General features: G+C 47.3%; 1 protein-coding gene across 2 annotated transcripts in view; it reads right to left on the minus strand.

Annotated features, from left to right (window-relative positions):
* The window catches only part of MAP2K6 (mitogen-activated protein kinase kinase 6), a 107,703-nt gene extending 90,764 nt beyond the window's left edge, over positions 1–16,939 (minus strand). The window contains exon 1 of one of the 2 annotated variants that reach the window (XM_052658315.1): positions 16,672–16,939. In XM_052658315.1, coding sequence (XP_052514275.1) covers positions 16,672–16,687 — 16 coding nt within the window. In that variant the 5' untranslated portion in view covers positions 16,688–16,939. Of the gene's footprint in view, positions 1–13,455; positions 13,487–16,671 lie in introns of those variants that run through there. The other variant, XM_052658316.1, reaches the window with a different exon arrangement.
* Positions 16,940–22,117: the final 5,178 nt, after the last annotated feature.

Raw genomic sequence — 22,117 nt, forward strand, 5'->3', positions numbered from 1 at the left:
CGCTGGAGTGCGTTGCCATGCCCTCCTCCAGGGGATCTTGCTAACCCAGAGATCGAGCCCACATCCCGCTTTGGCAGGCGGGTTCTTTACCATTAGCGCCACCTGGGCAGCACCAGCAGCCAGCAAAAACGCACAGGCGAGCTGGGCTTCTCCGCCCTGGGTCCTCAGGGCGCCTCCCTCTCTGATCCCTGCTTCCCAGCTGGCCTCCCTGTTGAGTTTTTCCGTATTCCCTTCCATCGTCACTCACCTAACTCTCACCTTTCCGCCGCACCCTCCTGCCCACCTGTCCCCTTTCTGTTGGATCACCTGCCCCCAGACCCTCCACCCAGCTCTGGGGGAGGTCTCACCTTCCCGTGGCTTGTTCTGGGTGCCCACCTGGCCCCGCCGCATCAGCGAGGTGCCCCATGGCAGCACAAGGACAGATGACGGACGTCTGTCCTAACCTGGGGAAGTCCCTTTCCCCCCGACCTTCCCTTGCCACCTCATCTAACACATCCTGACCATTTCACCCTTTACTGTCCCCTCTTCCTGAAACTGGTCCTGGTACTCTGAGTCAAAATTTTATGCTAAACATACTCAGAACTACATCAAGAAAATAAAACTGCCTATTAACACGAATGAGCTTCCCAGGTGGCTCAGTGGTTAAGAATCTACCTGCCACTGCAGGAGACACGGGTTTAATCCCTGGGTGGGGAAGATCCCCTAGAGCATGGCACGGCAGCCCACGCCAGAGTTCTTGCCTGGAGAATCCCAGGGACAGAGGAGCCTGGCGGGCTACAGTCCGTGGGGTCGCACGGATTCAGACATGACTAAACAACAATTAACAGGAAGAAATAGACGCCCAGGTTGAAAAGACTTCTTGTTAACAATCAATATTGGGAGAGCTCGGTAACACTCGAGTAGTACTTTTTTTTAAGGCTCACAGGCCTTTGCTAAAAATAAGCTTTGCCTGGCTGCAGATCCTTGGTTCTTACTCACTCCCAGTCCCTCTGAAGCTTTGTTCCCTGAGGACTGGAACCATTTGTTACAAAGCAGGAGATGCCCCACCTCCCCAGGCCCACCTCCACGTCTGCACACGCAAGGGCCTGAGACGACCACTGGCAGAGCCACCCTGCCGGTCATCACCACCAAACACGATTTAAGTGTGGGGAATCGGGACAGCAACAGCGTGCGTGTGTGGGCTCCAACTTCACACACACGCCTCCCCCCACTCCCCTGGCTTAGAAGCGCTAACGACAGAAAATCAGACGGAACAGCAGGTAGTGGGCTCGGGGACCACGGGGCACGTCTCCCATTTCACTCGCTGATTCTCGCGAGAAGCGCCAACCAGAAGTTCCGTTCTGCCAAGCTGACATCCCCCCAGACCCGCAGGCTCTCCCCCAGGAGGGGTGCCCTCTCCCGCCTCTGCACCTTGTACCAAAACGGATGCGCGTGTCACATGCCGCAGCGTTAGCCTGCTGACACGCTCATCTTCTCATGCTGTGGGCTGAACTGTGGCCCTTCCCCTTCCTAACGCCCAGCTTCCCAGAAAGGGAGAATTTCTCTTACAGAGCAATTGGGCGATTGCATATATCATCAATGGACACGAGTTTGAGCAAACTCCGGGAGTGCTGAAGGGCAGGGAAGCCTGGCGTGCTGCAGTCCCTGGGGTCGCAAGGAGTGGGACATGGCTCAGCGACTGAACCGCAGCCAATATATCATCAAAGTGAGTCCTACAGGATTAGGGTGAGCTTCCAACCCAACAGGACTGATGTGTGGGTAAAAAGGAGAAATTTGACAAAGGCACCTCCATGGGAGAAGCTCAGGCAACAGTGAAGGCAAGGATCTGGGAGGTGCTTCTAGGAGCCAAGCAATACCAAAGGTCACCGGCAAGCCCCCAGAAGCCAGGGGCACAGAGCGGAGCGGACGCTCCCTGGTTAGTTCTCAGAAGGAATCTACCCTGCTGACACCTGAATCTCAGACGTCCCGCCCCCAGAACCAAGAGACAATGCGTTTCTGTTGTGCAAGCCACCCCATCAACCATACTCCATTACAGCGGCCCATGCAGACAGACACATCCCCCCAGTCAGTGAGCTTCTTGAAGGTACAGATGGACATCTAGCTGACTTTGTAGTCACTGAACCCAAGGCAAGCTGCAGATTATTTATATAATTCTTCAATAATGCATGTTAAAGTCAACCATGAAATACCAATATCTGGCCCTTGGCCTCCCACACGCAGTCTCATCCATCTGAGGTCTTATCTTTAGACACGTCACATCAGAAAAGAAAGACTGAAATGTGACTTGAAAAACGTCATCCTAACCTCAACGTGGACTTCCCAGATGGCTCAGAGGTAAAGAACCTGCCTGCCAATGCAGGAGATGAAGGTTCCATCCCTAGATCGGGAAGATCCCCGGGAGGAAGAAATGGCAACCCACTCCAGTATCCTTGCCCGGGAAACCCCATGGACACAGAAGTCTGGCAGGCTACAGTCCTCAGGGTTTCGAAAGATTTGGACACGACTTCACGACTGAAAAATAACAACCCTGACATAGCCAAACTTCCATCTCATTCTTAAATCAATTTCAGAATTAAATCTACATTTTCCCCCTTCTTTATCTATAAAACTAGAAGCTTACTCAGGATCAAAGTCCCAAGCACGGAGACTTGGCAAGCCACCTGCAGGAGGTCACAGGCCTGGCAGGTCCTATCCCCCTGGTTGGGTCACGTGGCCTCTTTAACTGCTCAGCAAGGTGAGGACCCACAAACCGCCCCACGGCTTTCCTGACTCAGACTGGGGGGCGGGCAGGGGGGGCAGTGACCAACCCACCCACCTAATCCACTCCACAGACCCTGAGTTGACTGAAGTCACTGGGAGCAAGAAGGTGACTCAGTGCTTATTACACCGAGAAATAGTCTATTGTGAATTCCAGAGCTATAGGCCACTGTGTTTGTCAAACCAAGATACTGAAAGAAAAAAAAAGAATGTAATCTAACAATTGTATGGAAATGCCAACTGTATTAAATATATTTCTCTTTTACATGGAATTTTCCTGAAATTAAAAAAACACACAAAAATGTATGAACTCCCTGGCCAGCTCCCTGGTATCAGGCTTGAGAAAGTAAGTTTGGTAAAACAAAGAACTTTCTAGAGCATTTCTCCTCAGGTCAGAGTAAAAGGGGTCATCGCTAGGGGCTCAGTGGTAAAGAACCTCCCTGCCAGTGTAGGAGACAAGGGCTCGATCCCCGGGTCGGGAAGATTCCCTGGAGAACGGAATGGCAACCCACCCCAGTATTCTTGCCTGGAGAATTCCATGGTCAGAGGAGCCTGGCAGGCTACAGTCCAGGGGATCACACAGAGTCAGACATGACTGAGCGACTAACACTTTCACTTTTCAAAAGTAAAAGGAGAATTCAGAAGGACGGTTTTCCTTCTTTTCAACTGCCTTCAGATGATTCTAGAAGAGGCAGAAGGGACTGAGAAATGGAAAAGGCAGGTTGGCAGGTTACGAAAGAATGAAAACTGCAGCTGTGGTCATGCTCTGGAAAGTATTCTGTGACCTAGCAAGACGTTGATTATTGAACCAACAGCTTGCTTATATAATTACACTGTGCCCATAAACCCAGCTGATATGATATACTTGTTTAACTATTAACCTCTAGGTTTCCTGGAGTTTCCACAATCCAAAAAAAAAAAAAAAAAAACACCTAAAAGTATGACATAGGACACGTTTTGCTTGTTAACCTAGTGTGATCATAAGCAGTGAGTACAGGATTGAGGTAAGTAGAAAAAGGAAGTTCTTAGAAAACATACATAAGGTCTTCGAAACTCCGGAGATTTTCCTAAGGCCATCTTCTCTTTTTTCATTCTTCTAAGAAATTGTTCTGCCTGTGTTTCTTGTCGTTCAGTCACTAAGTCATGTCCAACTCTTTGTGATCCCATGGACTCTTTTCAGGGCCTGCCAGGCTCCTCTGCCCATGGGATTTCCCGGGCAAGAATACTGGAGTGGGTTCCCATTCCCTTCTCCAGGGGATCTTCCCCGCCTGGGGATCAAACCCAGGTCTCCTGCATAGTAGGCAGATTCTTCACCGTCTCAGCTACAGGGAAGCCCCTATGATCTTCTGGAGTTTGCTCAAATTTGTGTCCATTGAGCTGGTGATGCCATCTCATCCTCTGTCGCCCCCTTCTCCTTTTTCTTCAGTCTTTCCCAGCATCAGGGTCTTTTCCAATGAGTTGGCTCTTCATATCAGGTGCAAAAGTATTGGGGTTTCAGCTTCAGCATCAGTCCTTCCAATGACTATTCAGGACTGATTTCCTTTAAGATGGACTGGTTGGATCTCCTTGCTGTCCAAGGGACTCTCAAGAGTCTTCCCCAAGACCTCAGTTTAAAAACATCATTTCTTTGGGGCTCAGCCTTCTTTATGGTCCAACTCTCACATCCATAGATGACTACTGGAAAAACCATAGCTTCGACTATATAGACCTTGGTCAGCAAAGTGACATCTCTGCTTTTTAATATGCTGTCTAGGTTGGTCATGACTTTCTCATTGACTGTGAAAATCTGATTGATACTAATACACTCATGGTGAAAATTCTCCTGATCTCCTCCTCCTCTGTAAGGCTTTCTAATCCAGTGTCTATTCTAAGCATATCTAAGATTCTAGCTTGTATTCTATACATTTCTCTGCGATCTTACCTCTGACTAGACTATAAGCTCCTTAAGGAGACGGAGAGAGAGAAAGAGGGTTATGTTTATAGCGAGCTTACTATTACCCAGTACCTCAAACCCAGCAGGGGTCTCAATAAATACTGTATAAATAAACAAACGCCAAGCACTGCCCAAAGCACATTACACACATAGCCTTGCTTAATTTTTTTTTAATAGCTATGATTTATTGAGTGCTTACTATGCTCCTGGAGAAGGCAATGGCACCCCACTCCAGTACTCTTGCCTGGAAAATCCCATGGATGGAGGAGCCTGGTGGGCTGCAGTCCATGGGGTCGCTAAGAGTCAGACACGGTTGAGCGACTTCACTTTCACTTTTCACTTTCCTGCATTGGAGAAGGAAATGGCAACCCACTCCAGTGTTCTTGCCTGGAGAATCCCAGGGACGGGGGTGCCTGGTGGGCTGCCGTCTATGGGGTCGCACAGAGTCAGACACGACTGACGCGCCTTAGCAGACTTAGCAGTGCTACGTACCAGGCACTGTTTTAAGTACCTTACAATTATTATCTTTTTTAAAAATATTGATTGATTTATTTCTCCAGGCCTTAGTTGAGGCATGCAGAACCTTTCGTTGTGGCATGTGGGATCCAGCTCCCCAGCCCGGGCCCCCTGTGCTAAGAGCCCAGAGTCTTAGCCGCTGGACCACCAGGGAAGCCCCATGTTGCTGAAGTTTTTATAAGTGCAGTGAGTGTCAGTCTCCATTCAGCAGGTCAGGAAATGGAAGGTAAGATCAAGTTGATTCTTCAAGGCCCCTAGTGAGTTACAAAACAGAGCAGAGCACATTTCTGTCCAGTTCCCCCCAGCATGGTACCTTGAACATAACTGTCAAAATGGTACCTGTTTAGCCGCTTCATTTAAAATGGATAACCAACGAGGACCTACTGCACAGCTCAGGGAACTCTGCTCAGTGTTATGTGACAGCCTGGATGGGAGGGGAGTTTGGGGGAGAATGGATACATGTAAACGTACAACTGAGTTACTTTGCTGTCCACCAGAAACTATTGACTATAATTCATAGCCGATAAACTATAGTTAATTGGCGATACTCCAATATAAAACAGTGTTTTTTTAAGTTATTTGCTTATATATTATATATTTTAAAGATCACTGTGTATATCGCTATATATAGATTGGAGAAGGCAATGGCACCCCACTCCAGTACTCTTGCCTGGAAAATCCCATAGACAGAGGGGCCTGGTGGGCTGCAGTCCATGGGGTCGCTAGGAGTCGGACACGACTGAGCGACTTCACTTTCACTTTTCACTTTCATGCATTTGTTTATATATTATATATTTTAAATATCACTCTGTATATCACTATATATAGATAGATATTGATAAATATGACTTCCCAGGTGGCTCAGACAGTAAAGATTCTCCCTGCAATGCAGGAGACCTGAGTTCAATCCCTGGGTCAGGAAGATCCCCTGGAGAAGGGAATGACAACCCACTCCACTATTCCTGCCTGGAGAATTCCATGGATAGAGAAGCCTGGTGGGCTACAGTTCATGGCGTCACAAAGAGTCAGACACAACTGAGCAACTAATGTTATCATTATTGATAAATATACCTCTAGATATGTTAACAGTAGCAACAGAAAGTTGTTGTTGGTGGTTTTTTTTAATACCTAGGAATACGTTTAACTAGAAACCAGCAGAATCATCTGGGAGAAAATGTTATATTTCTATTGAGGTACATAAAGGAAAACTTAAATAAATCACACATTTATCTTGGGATAAAAGGCTTAAACTTGCAGTAAAGAAGTCAGTTCCAGTTAGACTGATCTATAAATTTAGTAGGACTTAGGAGCTGCAGGTCTGAGCCATTCTGCTCCTACTGGTTCTCCAGGTTCTTGCTTCACTCTTATCTCTAACTCATCCTTCCCATGCGGGGTTGGAGGAGGGGGGACAGAGGAAAGGAATGGATACCTTGTGCCTGACCACCCCGCCATCCACCCCCAGGGCTTCCTCGGGGGACCACAGGAAGCGGCTGGAACCTCAGTTTCTGCTCTGAGAGGAGAGAAACCTGGGAGAGAATTCATTGCCTTGAAAGAAGATTCACACCTACCTCTTCAACCACAGAAAAAATGAGTTAATTCTGGTTTCTTCCACACCTTCCAGTAGAAAAGGAAAACAGGGAAGATGCAGGTTCATTCACAGTTTCAAGGAAACTGCACTTGTCACATTTACATAGACACAACCAAGAAGAAATCACTAACCCAACAGGGCATTATTCCTCTACTGAGGTGTGTTGCCAAACGGGCTGTGTTCTTCTTACTGTTTTAAAGCAGTTTCACTTGGATGTGCACGGAAACACATACGGTTTAGATCTGCTTAGTTACAGACTCTAAGACAGGTAACGGAATCACCGTTCATTACTGATCCTCGACAAATTTCTGTCTACTGGTCTGTACACACCAGTGTGTCAGTAGACCAATCGTAACCAGCTTCCTTCAACCAGTGGGCAGTTTGTACTTGGAATTCCACCTGAACTCTCAGGATGAGTCAGACTCAATATTTTAGGCTCAAAGGAACATCTCAAAAGGAACCTATCCACAGGGAGACACCGGTCAGCCCCTCCTAATGACAACACGTGACTCTGGTGTGCACAAGTTCCCCCGGAACCCATCCATGCTCTCTGTCTCCAACCGTGCCTTCCAGGTAATGGGTTCAGACGTTTATGATGGAGTGGCCTCTCAAGTGGAGGAGCCAGGAAATCAGGTGCTGGGGTCACACAGACCGTGATTAAAGCTCTGCTCTGTCACAGTCAACCGTGACATTTAACCTCTGGCCTCAGTTGCTCATATAAAAAATGGGGCATCATCACATCAGGCCCTGCTGAGGTGAGAATGAGATACGTTCATCGCTGAGCACAGTTATCTGGAATATGAAAGCCTCCACAGAGATGCTACCATCTTGGATCACAGGAATGACAGCGCTTCCTTGTAGGGGGCTAAAGCAGACCTCACTTTGGAGATGATGAACAATCTGGGCTCATCCATCCAAAGCAACTCCGTCTTCACGTTACCTCCCTCCACGTCGTCCCCTTCCCTCATTTCTGGAACCTTTGCCAGGACCTTCCCTGATAAATATTAATACACAGCCTCCACAATATCAGCGACTCTGAAAGCAACAGGACCCTCACACACAAAAGGCAACTGTCCACCCAGATTTGGGGGAGCTCATATGAGAAAACGGGCTTCCCAGGCGGCATCAGTGGTCAAGCATCTGCCTGACAACGGAGCCGACGCAGGAGACGGGTTCAGTCCCTGGGTCAGGAAGGTCCCCTGGAGAAGGAAATGGCAACCCACTCCAGTATTGTTTCCTGGAGAATCCCATGGACAGGGGAGCCTGGCGGCCTACAGTCCAGGGGGTCGCCATGAGTCAGACACGACTGAGTACAGAGCGCGAGCACCAGGTGGGACAATGGTTCCAGCTTTTGCAGGAGGCGATAACCTGCCCGGGTGAGACGGATGATGACGGAAGGCGGGTCCTGTCCTCATCCACACAAAAGCCCCGATGGCAGCCCTGAGCTGTGTCACGATACCAACCCAAAAAGCCGGCAGCGTGGGAGCACGACTTGGTTTTAGTTCATTGGCTTTCTGCGCAAAATGTGGGACAAAGAAGTGGAGGATGAAGCGACCAGGGGAAGACTAATGATCAGTTTCTCCAAGGGGCGCGAAAAGAAAGATGAGAACATAAGAGAAACGCAAAGCAAACAGGGAGAGTGCGGCAGAGGGGAGAGGACTCGGGGTGGTCCAACGAGCCGGCCGCTCAGCCGGCGGAAATGAGCAGTGGCCCCCCAATCTCACAGCCGGAGCTCAGACGCTTCCTGTGGGCGGGGCCCGAGGGCACCGGCCGCGTCCCGGGTGAGCGGCCAGTCCAGGTTAACGACTTCCAATTAAAGCCAAAGAGGACTGTAATATGGACCAGAGGTCATCACGTGATTGGGGAAAGTCACAAAGGGCAAGGTCACCAAGCTTTTTTTCAAAAGGACCAGAGAGTCAATATTCTGGGCTCTGCAGGACACGCAGTCTCCATCACAGTGATTGGACTACACAATTGCGGGGGAGAGAGCAGCCCTCAGCCACACAGAAATGAATGTGCAGAGCTGTGTCCCAAGAAAACTTTATCGGTAGACACTGACTTCGAATTTTATATAACTTTCTTGTGTCATGAAACGTTATTCTTTTTAATTCTTTTTTCCAATCATTTGTAAATGTGTAAACCATTTTGGCTCACAGGCTGGCTGATTCACGTGGATACATGGCAGAAACCAACACAATATTGTGAAGCAATTATCTTTTAATTAAAAATAAATAAATTTTAAAAAAAAACAGGTGGGTCCGGATTTGGCCCCCAGGCTGTGGTTTGTTGGCCCCAGTGATGAGCTTCGCCCTGCAGCCAGACAGGCCAGGCTTTGCACCCTGCCTGGGCTGCCTGCTGGCTTTCCAGCCCCGGGGACATTAGTGAACTCTCCAAAGCCCCAGCGTCTTCATTTGTAAATTAGCGATAACTGTACCTGTCCTCCTGAGCTTCACAGGTGGTTCAGTGGTAAAGAATCCACCCACCAATGCAGGAGACACAGATCCCATGGCTGGGTCAGGAAGACTCCTTGGAGAAAGAAATGGAAACCCACTCCAGCATTCTTGCCTGGGAAATGCTTTGGACAGAGGAGCCTGGTGGGCTATAGTCCATGGAGTGGCAAAGAGTCGGACCTGACTGAGCGCGCATGCGCCTATCTGTCCTGCTGGGATTTAGGTGAAGTTCAAAAGCACACCACGTGAAAAGTGACTGAGAAATAATAGATAGTGATAGCTCTGGGTAATGGGGTGTGGGCTATGATGGCTTCAGATCTGTAGCTAATTATCTCTAGGGAAAAAAGTAAAAGCAAGGCTGACCCCAACCCAGCTTAAGGATAAATGCACAGACTAGAAAATAAAACAGACGAAGAGGGATCCAACAAGAGCCTATTCAGTGGGTGACAGAGGAGGGGATGGTTGGCTAGACCATCGGCTCAATGGACATGAGTTTGAGCAAACTCTGGGAGACAGCGGAGGACAGGGAAGCCTGGCGTGCTGCAGTCCGTGGGGTCGCAGAGTCGGACACGACTGAGAGATCCAACAAGGAACAACTCAGAACTAAGTGGACCAAATTATGATGATTTGTGATAGACTTTATGTGTGTGTGTGTAGGTTATAACGTGAATACCTTTCCACAGCAGAAAGAGGGGGTTTCAGGAACTGTGTACCAAACCTCTCAGCGGCTCACAGGAAGGAAGACCACGTGAGGAAGCAGAGCGGGAACGAGACTGAGATGGGCAGAGCCAGTGGTGGTGGTGGTGGGTCCAGGAGGAGACTGCTACTGGGGCTCACCCGGGCAGAGGTCCCTGCTCGGTCACAGGGCTGCCAGCTGTTAAGAACTGGCAGCTTATCTCTGACAACCCTTCAGATGCTCGAGTTCAGAGGTGACTTGCAAACCAGCTCCTAAAACCACCACGGGATGAAGGAATTCACTTCGATCCTATCCCACCAGACTCTCCAGACAACTCATCTTCGTCCTGCGTATTTTTTGAGCTGAGTGAGGATCACGCAATCTTTAAACCTGCTTAGAAGGCCCAGGCAGGAAGAATGACACTTCTTCAGGAATGGTTCAGTTGCTTTTTAGGCTATCCTTGCAACTTTCAAATAATCAAGCAAAGATAGAATGGAGACATCAGTGTGGAAAAGGAAGCTCAGGAAAACTATGTTAAAATTTAATTACCCCACACCTTTTATGAAAAATGATAGAGAGCGCCACTGATGAAAAATACTTGCACTGTCAGACATTCATTGAGCACCTATTGCTCATAAGCTCAAAGAGGCAGAGTCGCAAAGATGCAGAAGAAGAAATGTTAGCTACCTAGCAAGAGGCTTTCAGAGATCATCCATAAAAGGCAAACAACTACAGTGGCTAAAAGTGGCAGCTGTATAGTGTAGGCACTGGAATTAAAATGAGAGCATTTGCAAAATATCCTTTGGCAGAAAATTGATTAAAAAAAAAAAAAACCACCACTGCGATCAAGTATCACAGTCTCACTCGGGAGCAGAGAGCACCTCTGCTGATTGCACTGTCAGCCTTGCCCGCCAGCGTGCTTCCCACAAAAACAAACAAAACAAAAAAAAAAAAAAATGTGAAATATCCTCAGACTCTGGAAAAAATGTTTTATAAATGTAGATTCCTAGTGTTTAGTGAAAAGAACGCTGGGGCAAAGAATCAGGAGGTGTAAGTTCCACCTATGGCTCAGTCTTCGGGCAGATCACCTTCTTTCAGAGCTTCTGTTTGCCCTTTGTAAAATGAGATAATTCGATTATAAAACTCTTTTTCCACAGCTGTACATCCTGCTACTTAATATCAAGGTGCATAAATAGGAGCATTGACTAAGGAAGGCTGTATCAGGAATATATGAACAGTGATTGACTTGATATAATTTTGGGGGTCATCAAAACAGATCCTTGCCTTCATTCTTCCAACAAAGCTAGCAAAGGAAACCCCTTTTATGATTAGCTGTTATGCATGAAGCTAAAAAAAAAAAAAAGAATTATTCTGCCATGATGCTCGTAATACAACCAGGTGCTTAGGTGAGAATCACTCATGAAACCAAAGAAAAACTACTTTCGCCTGTAGAGATAACCGAAAATGCACAGATGTCCAGAAGTTAGTAAATTCCAGATGGAGTTTAGATCAAATCATTATACTTTCCTTATTATTGTCATCCAGATTTGAATAGCTATGGACAGTAGAACAAAATGAGTCTACAAAGTATATGTTTACTCAAGACATTTTGGTTAAAATTAAAATTAGAACTCACTAGGGAATTAAACTGTTTAGATGCATGAAAGTTGAACCCAGCTTTGAACCCATGATTACCTAAACTCTGCCATCTTGGAGTGTTCTGGCTTAACTCTGAAAATAATCTGATCCCCAAATTAAAATTTTTAAAGACACATTTTATGAGGAAAAGAAAAATCAAACACATGAAACACAGATGTCAAAAAGAAAAATCCAGCTTCTTTGTCACCAAAAAAATTCAAGTGAGAGTAAAATAGTAAGACTTTTTATCAAATTGGCAAAACAAATTTTCAAATTATTATACCCAGGATGAAGGAAAGAGAGCATAACCTTTTTTTGTTCAGTTTATATTGGGGTATAGTTGATTCACGATGCTGCATCAGTTGTAGATGTCCAGCAAAATGATTCAGTTACACACAGACATGTATCTGTTCCTTCCCAAGCTCTTTTCCCACGCAGGCTACTACAGAGTATTAAATAGAGTTCCCTGTGCCCTGCGGTAGGTCCTTGCTCATCACCTATTTTATTCTGTTTATTTTTGAATTGATTTTTATTGGCGTGTAGTTGCTTTACAATGTTGTGTTGGTTTCTGCCGTGCAGCAAAGTGAACCAGCCACGTGCACACGTGCACCCCCCTCTTCTGGACTTCACTCCCATTTAGGTCGCCACCGAGCACTGAGTGCGGAGTCGCCTGTGCTCTCCATTTGACATGCAGGCGTGTGCAGAACCTCGATGAAGAGTAACTTCTGTGGCAACATTTACCAGGATGCTTAAAAGGAGCGCATGAACACTTGCGAACCTCACTGGAGAGTGAGAAGCAGTGTTGGCAGCCTGGGGGGAGCAGCACGCCCACGCCGGCCTCCGCTGAGCACTCCCTCTCCTAGGGATCCATCCTACAGAGACAGCTGGGCCCATGTACAAACACGTGTGTTCAAGGTGTTACAGTCCCTGCAGTATTGTGCATAGCTATAAAAAAGTGGAACTCTCTGAGAGTCCAACTGGAGACCGATGAAACAGTTACCTTCTTACAAATTAAAATGAGCAACTGCGAAAATGAAGGAGGAAGCTGTACGTGCATGCCTGTGGAAAGCTCTCCGATGATACACGGTCCAGTATAAAGCGAGCTGCAAAATACCACATGCAGTGTAGAAGCGCACGTGTGTTCACATGCAGGGACAGTCACCGAAAAGTCAGCAGGAGTCAGCTGTGGGTTCTGTGACTCTGAGCGAGTCTTATTTTCTTGTTTTGAATTTCTCTTCCGCTTGAATTTTTTTTCCAATGAGTATATATTGTTTTCATAGTAATAAAAGAGTTGTTTTTAAAAGGTGAAGAAAAGAGCGCAGCATGGGGAAGAGTCAGAGATTCGTAACCTGTAGTTCTATGTCCTGGAACTTAGTCGAAGGCCACAGTGCATATAATGTCTGAACTGGGACATTCATCATAGCAGAGCTCAGAACGCTGAAAGCCAATAAACATCCATGTTCTACTTAAATAAATTCTAGTGTTAGAATTAGATTATTAATGAAGCGACATATTAACTTTGACTATTTCACAGTATTATTGGCAAGTGAGCCAAAGGCAACTAAATCATTTTATAAACATTGTGCATTTATTCATATTCACATATATATCAGAATAGGAAAAAAGTCCAAAAGGATATATGCCAAAATGTACACTGCAATCACTAATGATTCTTGTTTTTCTTTCCTACAATTTCAACTGTTTCTACAGAAAAGTATTACTTAGGCACTTTCCTAAGTTTTAAAAATATTCCTTATAGACCTTTCAAACTTTAAAATAATGTAAAGCAGTTATAATGATACTAATCTGTGAAAAACAAAGGAACAAGAATCTCAACCCTTTCCTCCAGCATCAGATTTACCACCCAGAGACCCCCGGGGAAGCCCCTGCTGCCGACCTGCATGCTGTAAAGTCGTGAATGCCACATGGATACAAAACAAACTCAGGAAACCCAGGCCACCTCTTCTGATTTTATGTCCTGAGATGTACGAGGTTATAAAACAGACTGGCTCAGATTACAGGCTAAGCATGACGAGTCTCTCGGGTACAACCTAGCAAAGGAATTTACAGAATGAGAAATGTACACTTTTCATTTCCCAGGCTGGCATGAATTTCAGAAGCAAAAAACCCACAGTAGGGGTGGGTCCCTTGACAGTCCTTGCCTGTCACTTTCCTCTACAGGCTTCTGAACTGTGCCTGATACACAGTCCCCATGACACAATGTACCTATCACTATTTTAAACAAAGACAAACTAATATTTTTTAAAGGTGAGTCGAGGGGGGAGTGAGAAAAGTGCATTGGTAACAGGGTCCAACTTTTTCTCTCTTTTCAGGTGAACTGGGGGATGCCAGACTCCCTCCCTCTGGTTGTCCCTCCCTCAGATCATTGTGGCTGATAACAATAGCTTTACTCTCCGGGGTAATGTAGATGACACATTTTCCTGTAGCCTGTCTTCCGGTAAAGTGCAGGAATTCCTGCACTCTCTGGGTGCCCTTCCTGTTAACTTACATTTCAGATTTCCTCAAAAGGCATTCTGCCACTTTAATATTTGAAAAATGTCAGCTCAACCCCAGACAGCTAATATAAACAAGCTGAAAAGCATACCACCTAAAGTTACAACTGTGGAAAACAAAATTTCTTTTTAAGAACTTCTTTCTGGGAATTTCACTGTTGGTGAGGCTGGAGAGGAGTAAGCCAGCCCTCCCAGCTCCCAGGGAGTCTGTAATTCTTTTGCCTCTGCTGTGCCTTAAATTAGAGGTCTGAAAAACTGAATTACAGTGATCTAGAAGGTTCGTAAAGGTCCTTGAATTGAACATGTTGTTAAATTCTTCACTACTATGAGGTTGTAGCCACCTTTTGCTTTTCCTTCATTTCATTTGGTTATAGTATTACAAAGAAGTTTGGTACTGCGAAAAAAAAAAAAATTCTTGGCCATTTGAGACTACCGTAGCTGAATTAGACCAGGTCCACACTGAAAAGTCCAGGCCAAAAGTCTCTGCCATTTCTGAAATAATCACACACTTCCTTCCATCAAAAAGTTTTCCTTTTGGACAGGAACCCCACGTTCACACCAGAGGCACCTTCCACGTGGGATCCAATCAAGACAACCACCTGGATAAACGGGGATCCATGTGAAGGACTGCCAGCACGTGCTCTATTATGGGAGCACCCCATCATGGAAGAGGGTCAGGCTAACTTCTCTGTCAGCTTCCCAACTTCCTCTGCTAGGAGGGAGCTGCCTTAGGAGCGAGCCCCTACAATGCACAAAGAAACATGATTGAGTTTAAACCCTAAGGTCCAAAGATAAGCTCACTAGAGCACCACCCTCTTGTCTCCCAGAGAGGAGAAGACCACTGCCATCTCTAAATTACAAATGCACCATTTCGCTTCATGATCTAAGCAATTATCTTTCATCACAATGATTTGCATGCATGCTCTGTTTCACCAAACACAATTCCTTGAATGAAACACTTACATACGAAATATTTTTATATGTCCCCAAATCCTGTGCCCAACACACACACACACCCACACACACATATACACAGATACACAGCTATCATCATGTATCCCCTCATACACTAAAATGACCCGAATGCATGAGGGAATATACAGCAGACACAGAGTAGCCAGATGCCATCTCTCTCATACATCAGAGCCTGGAAAGCCCTTTCAAGCTATTATTTCTCTGCTCAATTAGGAGACGGTACTCACAGGTTTTACCGATACTAAGGAACACTGCCACTTCACAATGCCAATTCCTGGGTACTTGGGCGCTCTTAGCTTTTCAGATTTCATTTTCTCCCAATACCCAGAGAAAAGAAAGAGCCTTACTTTGAATTTGTGAGAATATATGCTACTTCCTTCCTGGACTGAGATGTGTGGCTCCCACTCCCATCACACAGACCTAAAAAGTGACACAGCTCCCCCAAGGAGCAGCAGGACGCGCAGGAGACACTTGAACTCCCTGGGACTTACTCACTCACCCTGCGGAGCCCCCTCCCCTCCCCGGCGCCCACCTCTCCCTTGCATACGTTCTCAGAGGGCATGTGCTTTCCCCATGCTCAAGGAGGATTTGTTCTGAAACAAGTCACAGTCTCAGGGCCACCTGATAACATAGCCTCAGCTCTATAATGTCACGTCAGGATCTCTGTATTTTTAATCCCCCAGCCTGACATTAGGTCTGTAAAATACAACTGTGTAAAAAACATAAAAAAATTTTTTCAAGGAAAAATAAAACATAAAACAACCATAACCCTGAACGTCTGACCTATGCTAAATATAGGCAATTACACACTTAAAAGATTTCATTCTGGTTGTCAATGAAACCGTGCAGTCCTCCCACCTTGGGGTAAAGCTTAGAAGTACAGTTTTCTCCCAATATTTTCCCTGGAGATGCAAAGCATCTCCCAAATGGGAAAACATAAAACATCGGTGTCCTTATTGCTGCTTCTAAATACTGTGAACCAATAAGCAATTAGCGTGAAGTGCAAAATCTCGGAAGAGAAAGACGTCTTGTCTGCTTTTTTGTAAAAGGCTATCACTCACCTTTACTTCCTTTATAAATCAAAAGTTGCTTAATGTTCAGAGCAATATCAATGGAAATTTAGCTAAATACTAGCACCGCAACGGTTCATTCCCAAAGGAATATAAGATTACATTAATTTCCTACTAGTTGAACTCAAGTTTTACCTTTCATCTTCATCTACCGACTTTTTAAAAAGTTCGTATTCCTGTCGCATATAAGATTACCTATTATATCTGTGCATACTACAGAATTTTACAATTATATAAAGCATTGCACATTCAGACGCTACCAACCTGCTCTATCTCTCCTGACTGGGCAAAAGGCAAAAAAGAGCTCAGCAATCCTAGCAGAAGAATGCAAATAACGTCAATGCACAGCTGAACTGCAAGCCCTGCCTTACAGGAACTCTCTGTGTCTGCAAAAAAAAAAAAAAAAAAAGACACATACTAAACAGGAAATGCAACTGAGCTGTGGAAAACCTCAAACTTAAAAATGCAATCGCCAGGCGTAAATTGCATCCATGCATTCATAAATGCATGCACAACCCTTTGCATTTTTTGCAAGTAATGCAAACAGGCTCTTACCTTTCGACTGAGACATTTTCCCCTTTCCTTTGATGGGGGAGGGGAGCACAAAAGACTTTGCCTTGCTTCTCTTCTGTAGCTAGTTTTGCAACAAAGATGCAAGCTGCAGGCGTGCAATCTTCATGCAAGTGGACTTTCTCTTGACCGAGGCAGCAGATGGACTTCCAGGGGATCCAGATGGAAATGCACGCCTTGCAAAGCAGAGTGGAAAGTGATTTTCCCCCCAGTTGCAACGTTAGGGAAGGCTGTGCTGCAGCTACATGATGGGCCAGGGCTGGCAGCTAAAAGCTCCAAACTTGGAACTGAGTATCTTAGTGCGCAGACGTCCTTCCTGCGAAGGGCGCGGGGGCCGCTGGGAAGTGTAGTTCCTGCGCGGAGTCCGCGGGGCTCTGACTTCAGGACACGTGGTCGCGCGGGTCGCTGCGCGGGAAGATTGGAGGCGGCAGAGCTTGCGTCCAGGTAAACAAGTCGGACACGCACTCGGTACCCGGTGACAGAAGAAGCTGGGCAAGGCCGAGGGGAGCGGGCATCTGTGTTCTCCAAAAGCCCCCGAAACAGCAGCTAAAAAACATTGGTTTGGCTGAAAACCACTCGGCCGGCTCAGAAAGTCAGTTTCGGGGTTCACGTGTTTGCAGGGCGGTACCAGTTGGACGGTTCCTGCCTGTAGACGTTTCTTTTCTCCCACCTCAAACGTCCATTTTTAAAAAACCTTTTTCTTGCCTGGAGAATTCGCTGGTGATTTGGCCAGGGGGAGGTGGCTGCAGAGAAGATGCAAAGTTTTATTTAGTGAGCACAGGTCCAGGTCGCTTTGGGGAATCTGAAATTCAGTGCTGGGGCGGGATGGAGGCGGTGGGGGGTGGGGGGGATGGGGAGTTCTCATTTCTTGAAGGATCACGGAGGAAGTTCTGCTTTTTCTGTGTCAAAGCAAACTTTATCAGAGTTAAATTGCTTAGATGTTGTTTCTCACCTGAAGGGGGCTAGGAAAGTCCCCTGGCCTCAGGGAGAAAGTGGGTGGTCATGCTGTATTAACAGTCAGATGTCTCGCATTTGTTCAGCAGAGTTTACTGAGTTTTGTTGAACCCCTGGAGTGTGCCAGGCTCTCTCCAGGACCTGAGGTCAGCCGGTAATGCTCACGGCTAGGAGCTGGACAGCAGGTGGGCAGAGATGTCACCCCTTCTCAGGGAAGCAGGCAGGCATGGGACGTTCCTTGCAAGGAATGGAGGGGGCCTGGGCTGAAGTGAGCTCAGTCCTCTTCACTGTGTGGACCAGACTCAGAAAGGTGCTTTTCAGGTCGAGGGTGGAACTGAGAGTGTGAACCTGCCGAGGTGTGAACAAGCACAGTGGACACCTGCGTGTGCTCAGTCGTGTCTTACTCTGTGACCCCACGGACTGCAGCCCGCCAGGCTCCCCTGTCCATGGGATTCTCCAGGCAAGAACCCTGGAGTGGGTTGCCGTGCCCTCCTCCAGGGGATCTTCCCCACCCAGGGATCAAACCTGCATCTCCTGCATTGCAGACAAATTCTTTCCCAGCTGAGCCATCAGGGAAGCCGGGTGGACATCTGAAGCAGCCCTGTTTAGGAGAGAGCAAGGAAGCCTGTCTACACTGCATGCGACGTGGGAGTGGGCGGGATTCACAGTGGGGGCCAAGCCGGAGGCTTGGGCTTTATTCTGCAGATACCTAGGAGCTGGTGAAACGGCTTTGGAAAGGGATGTAAGTGAATTAAAGCTTTGTTTAAGAAGGTAAATATGCCCTCAACGATCAAGATTTGAAACCAGGAGAAGCTAGAGATAGGTCAGGTTGGTAGCAAAAGGCAAAAAGAGGCACTTTGAAACAGGGTTTGGCCGTGTTTGATGACCGCTGATGAAAACTATTGGAATTTTATTAAGAATTCTAAGAAGCCAGGGCCTTCTGAGTAATGGATGAATCAGAGGGAAGAAGCCCACCATGTTTCAGCTACAAATCAGCTCTTAAAGCAAATATGCAGTAGGTCACGGAGCTAACATCAGTTTACTTAAGTTGATCCCCTCTGCCGACATGAATGAGAATTAATCAAGGTCGCCTCATGTTCATATTAGCTTCTGGCTCTAAAAGGAAGGCGCTCGGTCCCATGAGCTCAGATACAAAGACTTGCTGTTTTCCTTTCTTTCACTATCTTTCTGAGCAAATCCTCGCTGTATATTCCTCCCTTTCTTGCACATACAATCTGAGCCTTGTTGAACCAGCATTTTTCCCCTTAAGTTTCATTTAAGTAGGAGACGACGTGGGCATGGAGATCCATTTCGGCGTGTCCAGTTCACTTTTCCAGGCGTCGATGGAGGAGCAGACGTGGGCCTGAGCTCACTAACGTTTGCGTTTCACGTGGTCAGCAGCATTGCTGTCTCTTGAATTGCCCCAGACGCCTCCTGAAGAGCTTGAATCACATCGTGTCTGGGGCGTTTTGCTGCAGGAGTTGTGCTCGTACAGCAAGTGGTTTATGTCCTGCAGGTCAGTCTGCCGTTCATATTCCTATAGAGACAGTGATGTGTTTAATAGCCAGTGCGCACACACACACATACACACGCTATGCGAAAGACCTTTGACCTTTTGTTGTTCAGTTGCTCAGTCGTGTCTGACTCTTTGTGACCCCATGAACGGCAACACGTAAGGCCTCTCTGTCCTTCACTATCTCCCGGAGTTTGCTCAAACTCATGTCCATTGAGTCGGTGATGCCATCCAACCATCTCACCCTCTGTCGTCCCCTTCTCCTCCTGCCTTCAGGCTTTCCCAGCATCAGGGTCTTTCCCAGTGAGTCCGCTCTTCTCGTCAGGTGGCCAAAGTATTGGAGCTTCAGCTTCAACACCAGTCCTTCCAATGAATATTCAGGGTTGATTTCCTTTAGGATCAGGGTTGGTTACCTTTGACCATAAATTGAACCATATATATTTTTTAAATTTTCTGTTTTGTATTGAAGTGTAGCTGATCACAATGTTATGATAGTTTCAGCTGCACGGGAAGGGACTCAGCCAACTGTATACAGGTGTCCATTCTCCCCCAAACTGCCCTCCCATCCAGGCTGCTACATAACTTGGAGCAGAGTTCCCTCAGTGTGATTTACAGTTGGCAACATATTCGTTTTTTCTTTCTGGGAAAAACATACTTTGAATTTCTGCAGGGAACTCAGCCTCTCTGCAAAGGCTTGGAGTCCCAAAGGAAAAGTTCTTCTCTTGTCCAGGTGGTAACAGGCTCCCTCCAGCCCCTTCCTGGGTGGAGGAGGAGGTTGTATTAATACATCTGTACGGTGGCAAGCTGTTCCTCTTCTCAGGAGTCTGCGGCCGTGCTCCTACGAGGAGAACCCGACCCTTGGTGGTGAGCGTGCAGGCCAGCAGGTGTTTCTCTGCCGGTGACCTGTGCTCCTACTTTGATTCTTCATCTTTAAAATTTTCTGTGCTTCAGATCTTTCTAGAATGCAAGGCAGTCTGGAATACAAGAACTCAAGGCAGTCTCCCCCAGCTTCTCGTCACCTTCGAGATCAATGCCAAACTCTCAAGCTGGGTGTAACTGGCTCCTTGAGGCCTGGGTCCTACTTCTCTGCAGTTCATTCTCACGCTGTGTTGCTGCTACGGGTGCTGCTGCCGGAAGCCGGGATTGCTCCGTCCTTGCTTTTTTTTTTTTTAATAGATCCAAACTTTTATGGCTGCCTAATTCATTTTTGCATGAAACCCTGATTGTTTTTTACAGATGGTTCTATGTTCGTAGATTCCAATTTATGCCTTTCTTGAGAAAATTAATAGCTTATATAAGAACTGACCAAGTGATAAACCGAAAACAAGAATCTAATGAAGGAGAAAAAAATTAAATTTAAAAAACTTCAAATACACATTGAGACCAATTTAAAAATAGAAGTGAGTCATACTAAATGGGAACTGAATGCAGAATAATCCTAAAAATAAGATGTTTGTAACATGATTATATGATAATCTAATAATAAAAATCTGGCCTTCATTTTTAAATTTTTTTATTGGAGTATAATTGCTTTACAATGTTGCATTCGTTTCTGCTGCACAGAAGGTGGGGCAGCCACGTGCACGCACACTCCCCTCCCTCCTGGACCTCCCTGCGCCCCTCTAGGTCATCATAGGGCCCCGAGCTGAGCCCCCGTGCTGCAGAGCACCTTCCCGCTGGCTGGCTATTTCACCATGTACAGTGTTGGTCGCTCAGTTGTGTCCAGCTCTTTGTGACCCCATGGACTATAGCCTGTCAGGATCCTCTGTCCCAGAGATTGCCCAGGCAGGAAGCCTGGAGTGGGTCACCATTCCCTTCTCCAGGGGATCTACCGACCTAGGGACTGAGCTCGGGGCTGCTGCGTGGCAGGCAGGCTCTTCGCCACCTGGGGAGCCCTGGTGTGCCTGTGGCCGGATGGATGGATGTCTGAAGCACTCTCCTGGTTTGTCCCACCCTCTCCTTCCCGCCCTGTGCCCACACCCCGCTCCCTCTGCCTGTCCCGCCTTTTCCATGCTCTTCCTAGCTCCTGCAGATTTGTCCTTGAAGAGGCTCTAGGCCTCTTGGCTCCCTCCTGGGATCATCCCTACGTCTGCCCTCAGGGCAAGGAGTGAATTCCCTCCTTCTATTACCCTGCCTGCAACACCCCCGACACCCCCGGAGGCAGACAGGTGTTTGTTGCCACCTCCTCTCCCCCAGGAGGCTGACCTGCTGGAGATCACAGACTGATCTCTGCATCCCCCGTGCCCAGCATGGAGCATACAGTAGGCACTCAAATGCACGCTGTAAGGGATAAAGGAAACCTGTCAGCACAATGACCTGGAATAACTGGATTCCAGAGGCCCAGTTCACAGCTGCAGGGGAAATGGGAGCCCCTGGGAGGGGCCCTTGGCCGTCAGGTGAGAGGGAGGAGACCGTGGAAAGAGGCCCTTAGGTTAGGGCAGCCTGGCTCTGGAGGGACTGCTCTAGAGGATTGCGTGGGGTGAACAGGGTGGAGGGCGGGGGTACAGTGTCCCCACTGGCGGTGATTTTGACCCCCGGGGAACGTGTGACAGTGTCTGGAGGTGGATTGGCTCGCCCCAACCAAGAGGTAGTGCTGAGCATGGCATCCAGTGGGTAGAGACCAGGGATGTGGCCGTAATACCACGGTCCACACGCAGCCTCCAGGAGAAAGAATCGTCTGGTCCAGATGTCCACAGCGCTGCATTTGAGAAAGCTTGCCGGGCGCTACCGTGAGCAGGTATACGTGCGTGCTCAGTCGTGTCCGACTCTTCGACCAGGCTCCTCTGTCCGTTGGATTCTCCAGGCAAGAACTGGAGTGGTTTGCCACTCCCTCCTCCAGGGGATCTTCCCGACCCAGGGATCGAACCCGTGTTTCTTACATCTCCTGCACTGGCAGGCGTGTTCTTTACCACTAGCACCACCTGGGCAGCCCGCTGTGAGCGGTTCCCTATGCTCTATTTTTAT

The sequence above is a fragment of the Budorcas taxicolor genome, chromosome 19, assembly GCF_023091745.1.
Source record: "Budorcas taxicolor isolate Tak-1 chromosome 19, Takin1.1, whole genome shotgun sequence".
Taxonomy (NCBI): domain Eukaryota; kingdom Metazoa; phylum Chordata; class Mammalia; order Artiodactyla; family Bovidae; genus Budorcas; species Budorcas taxicolor.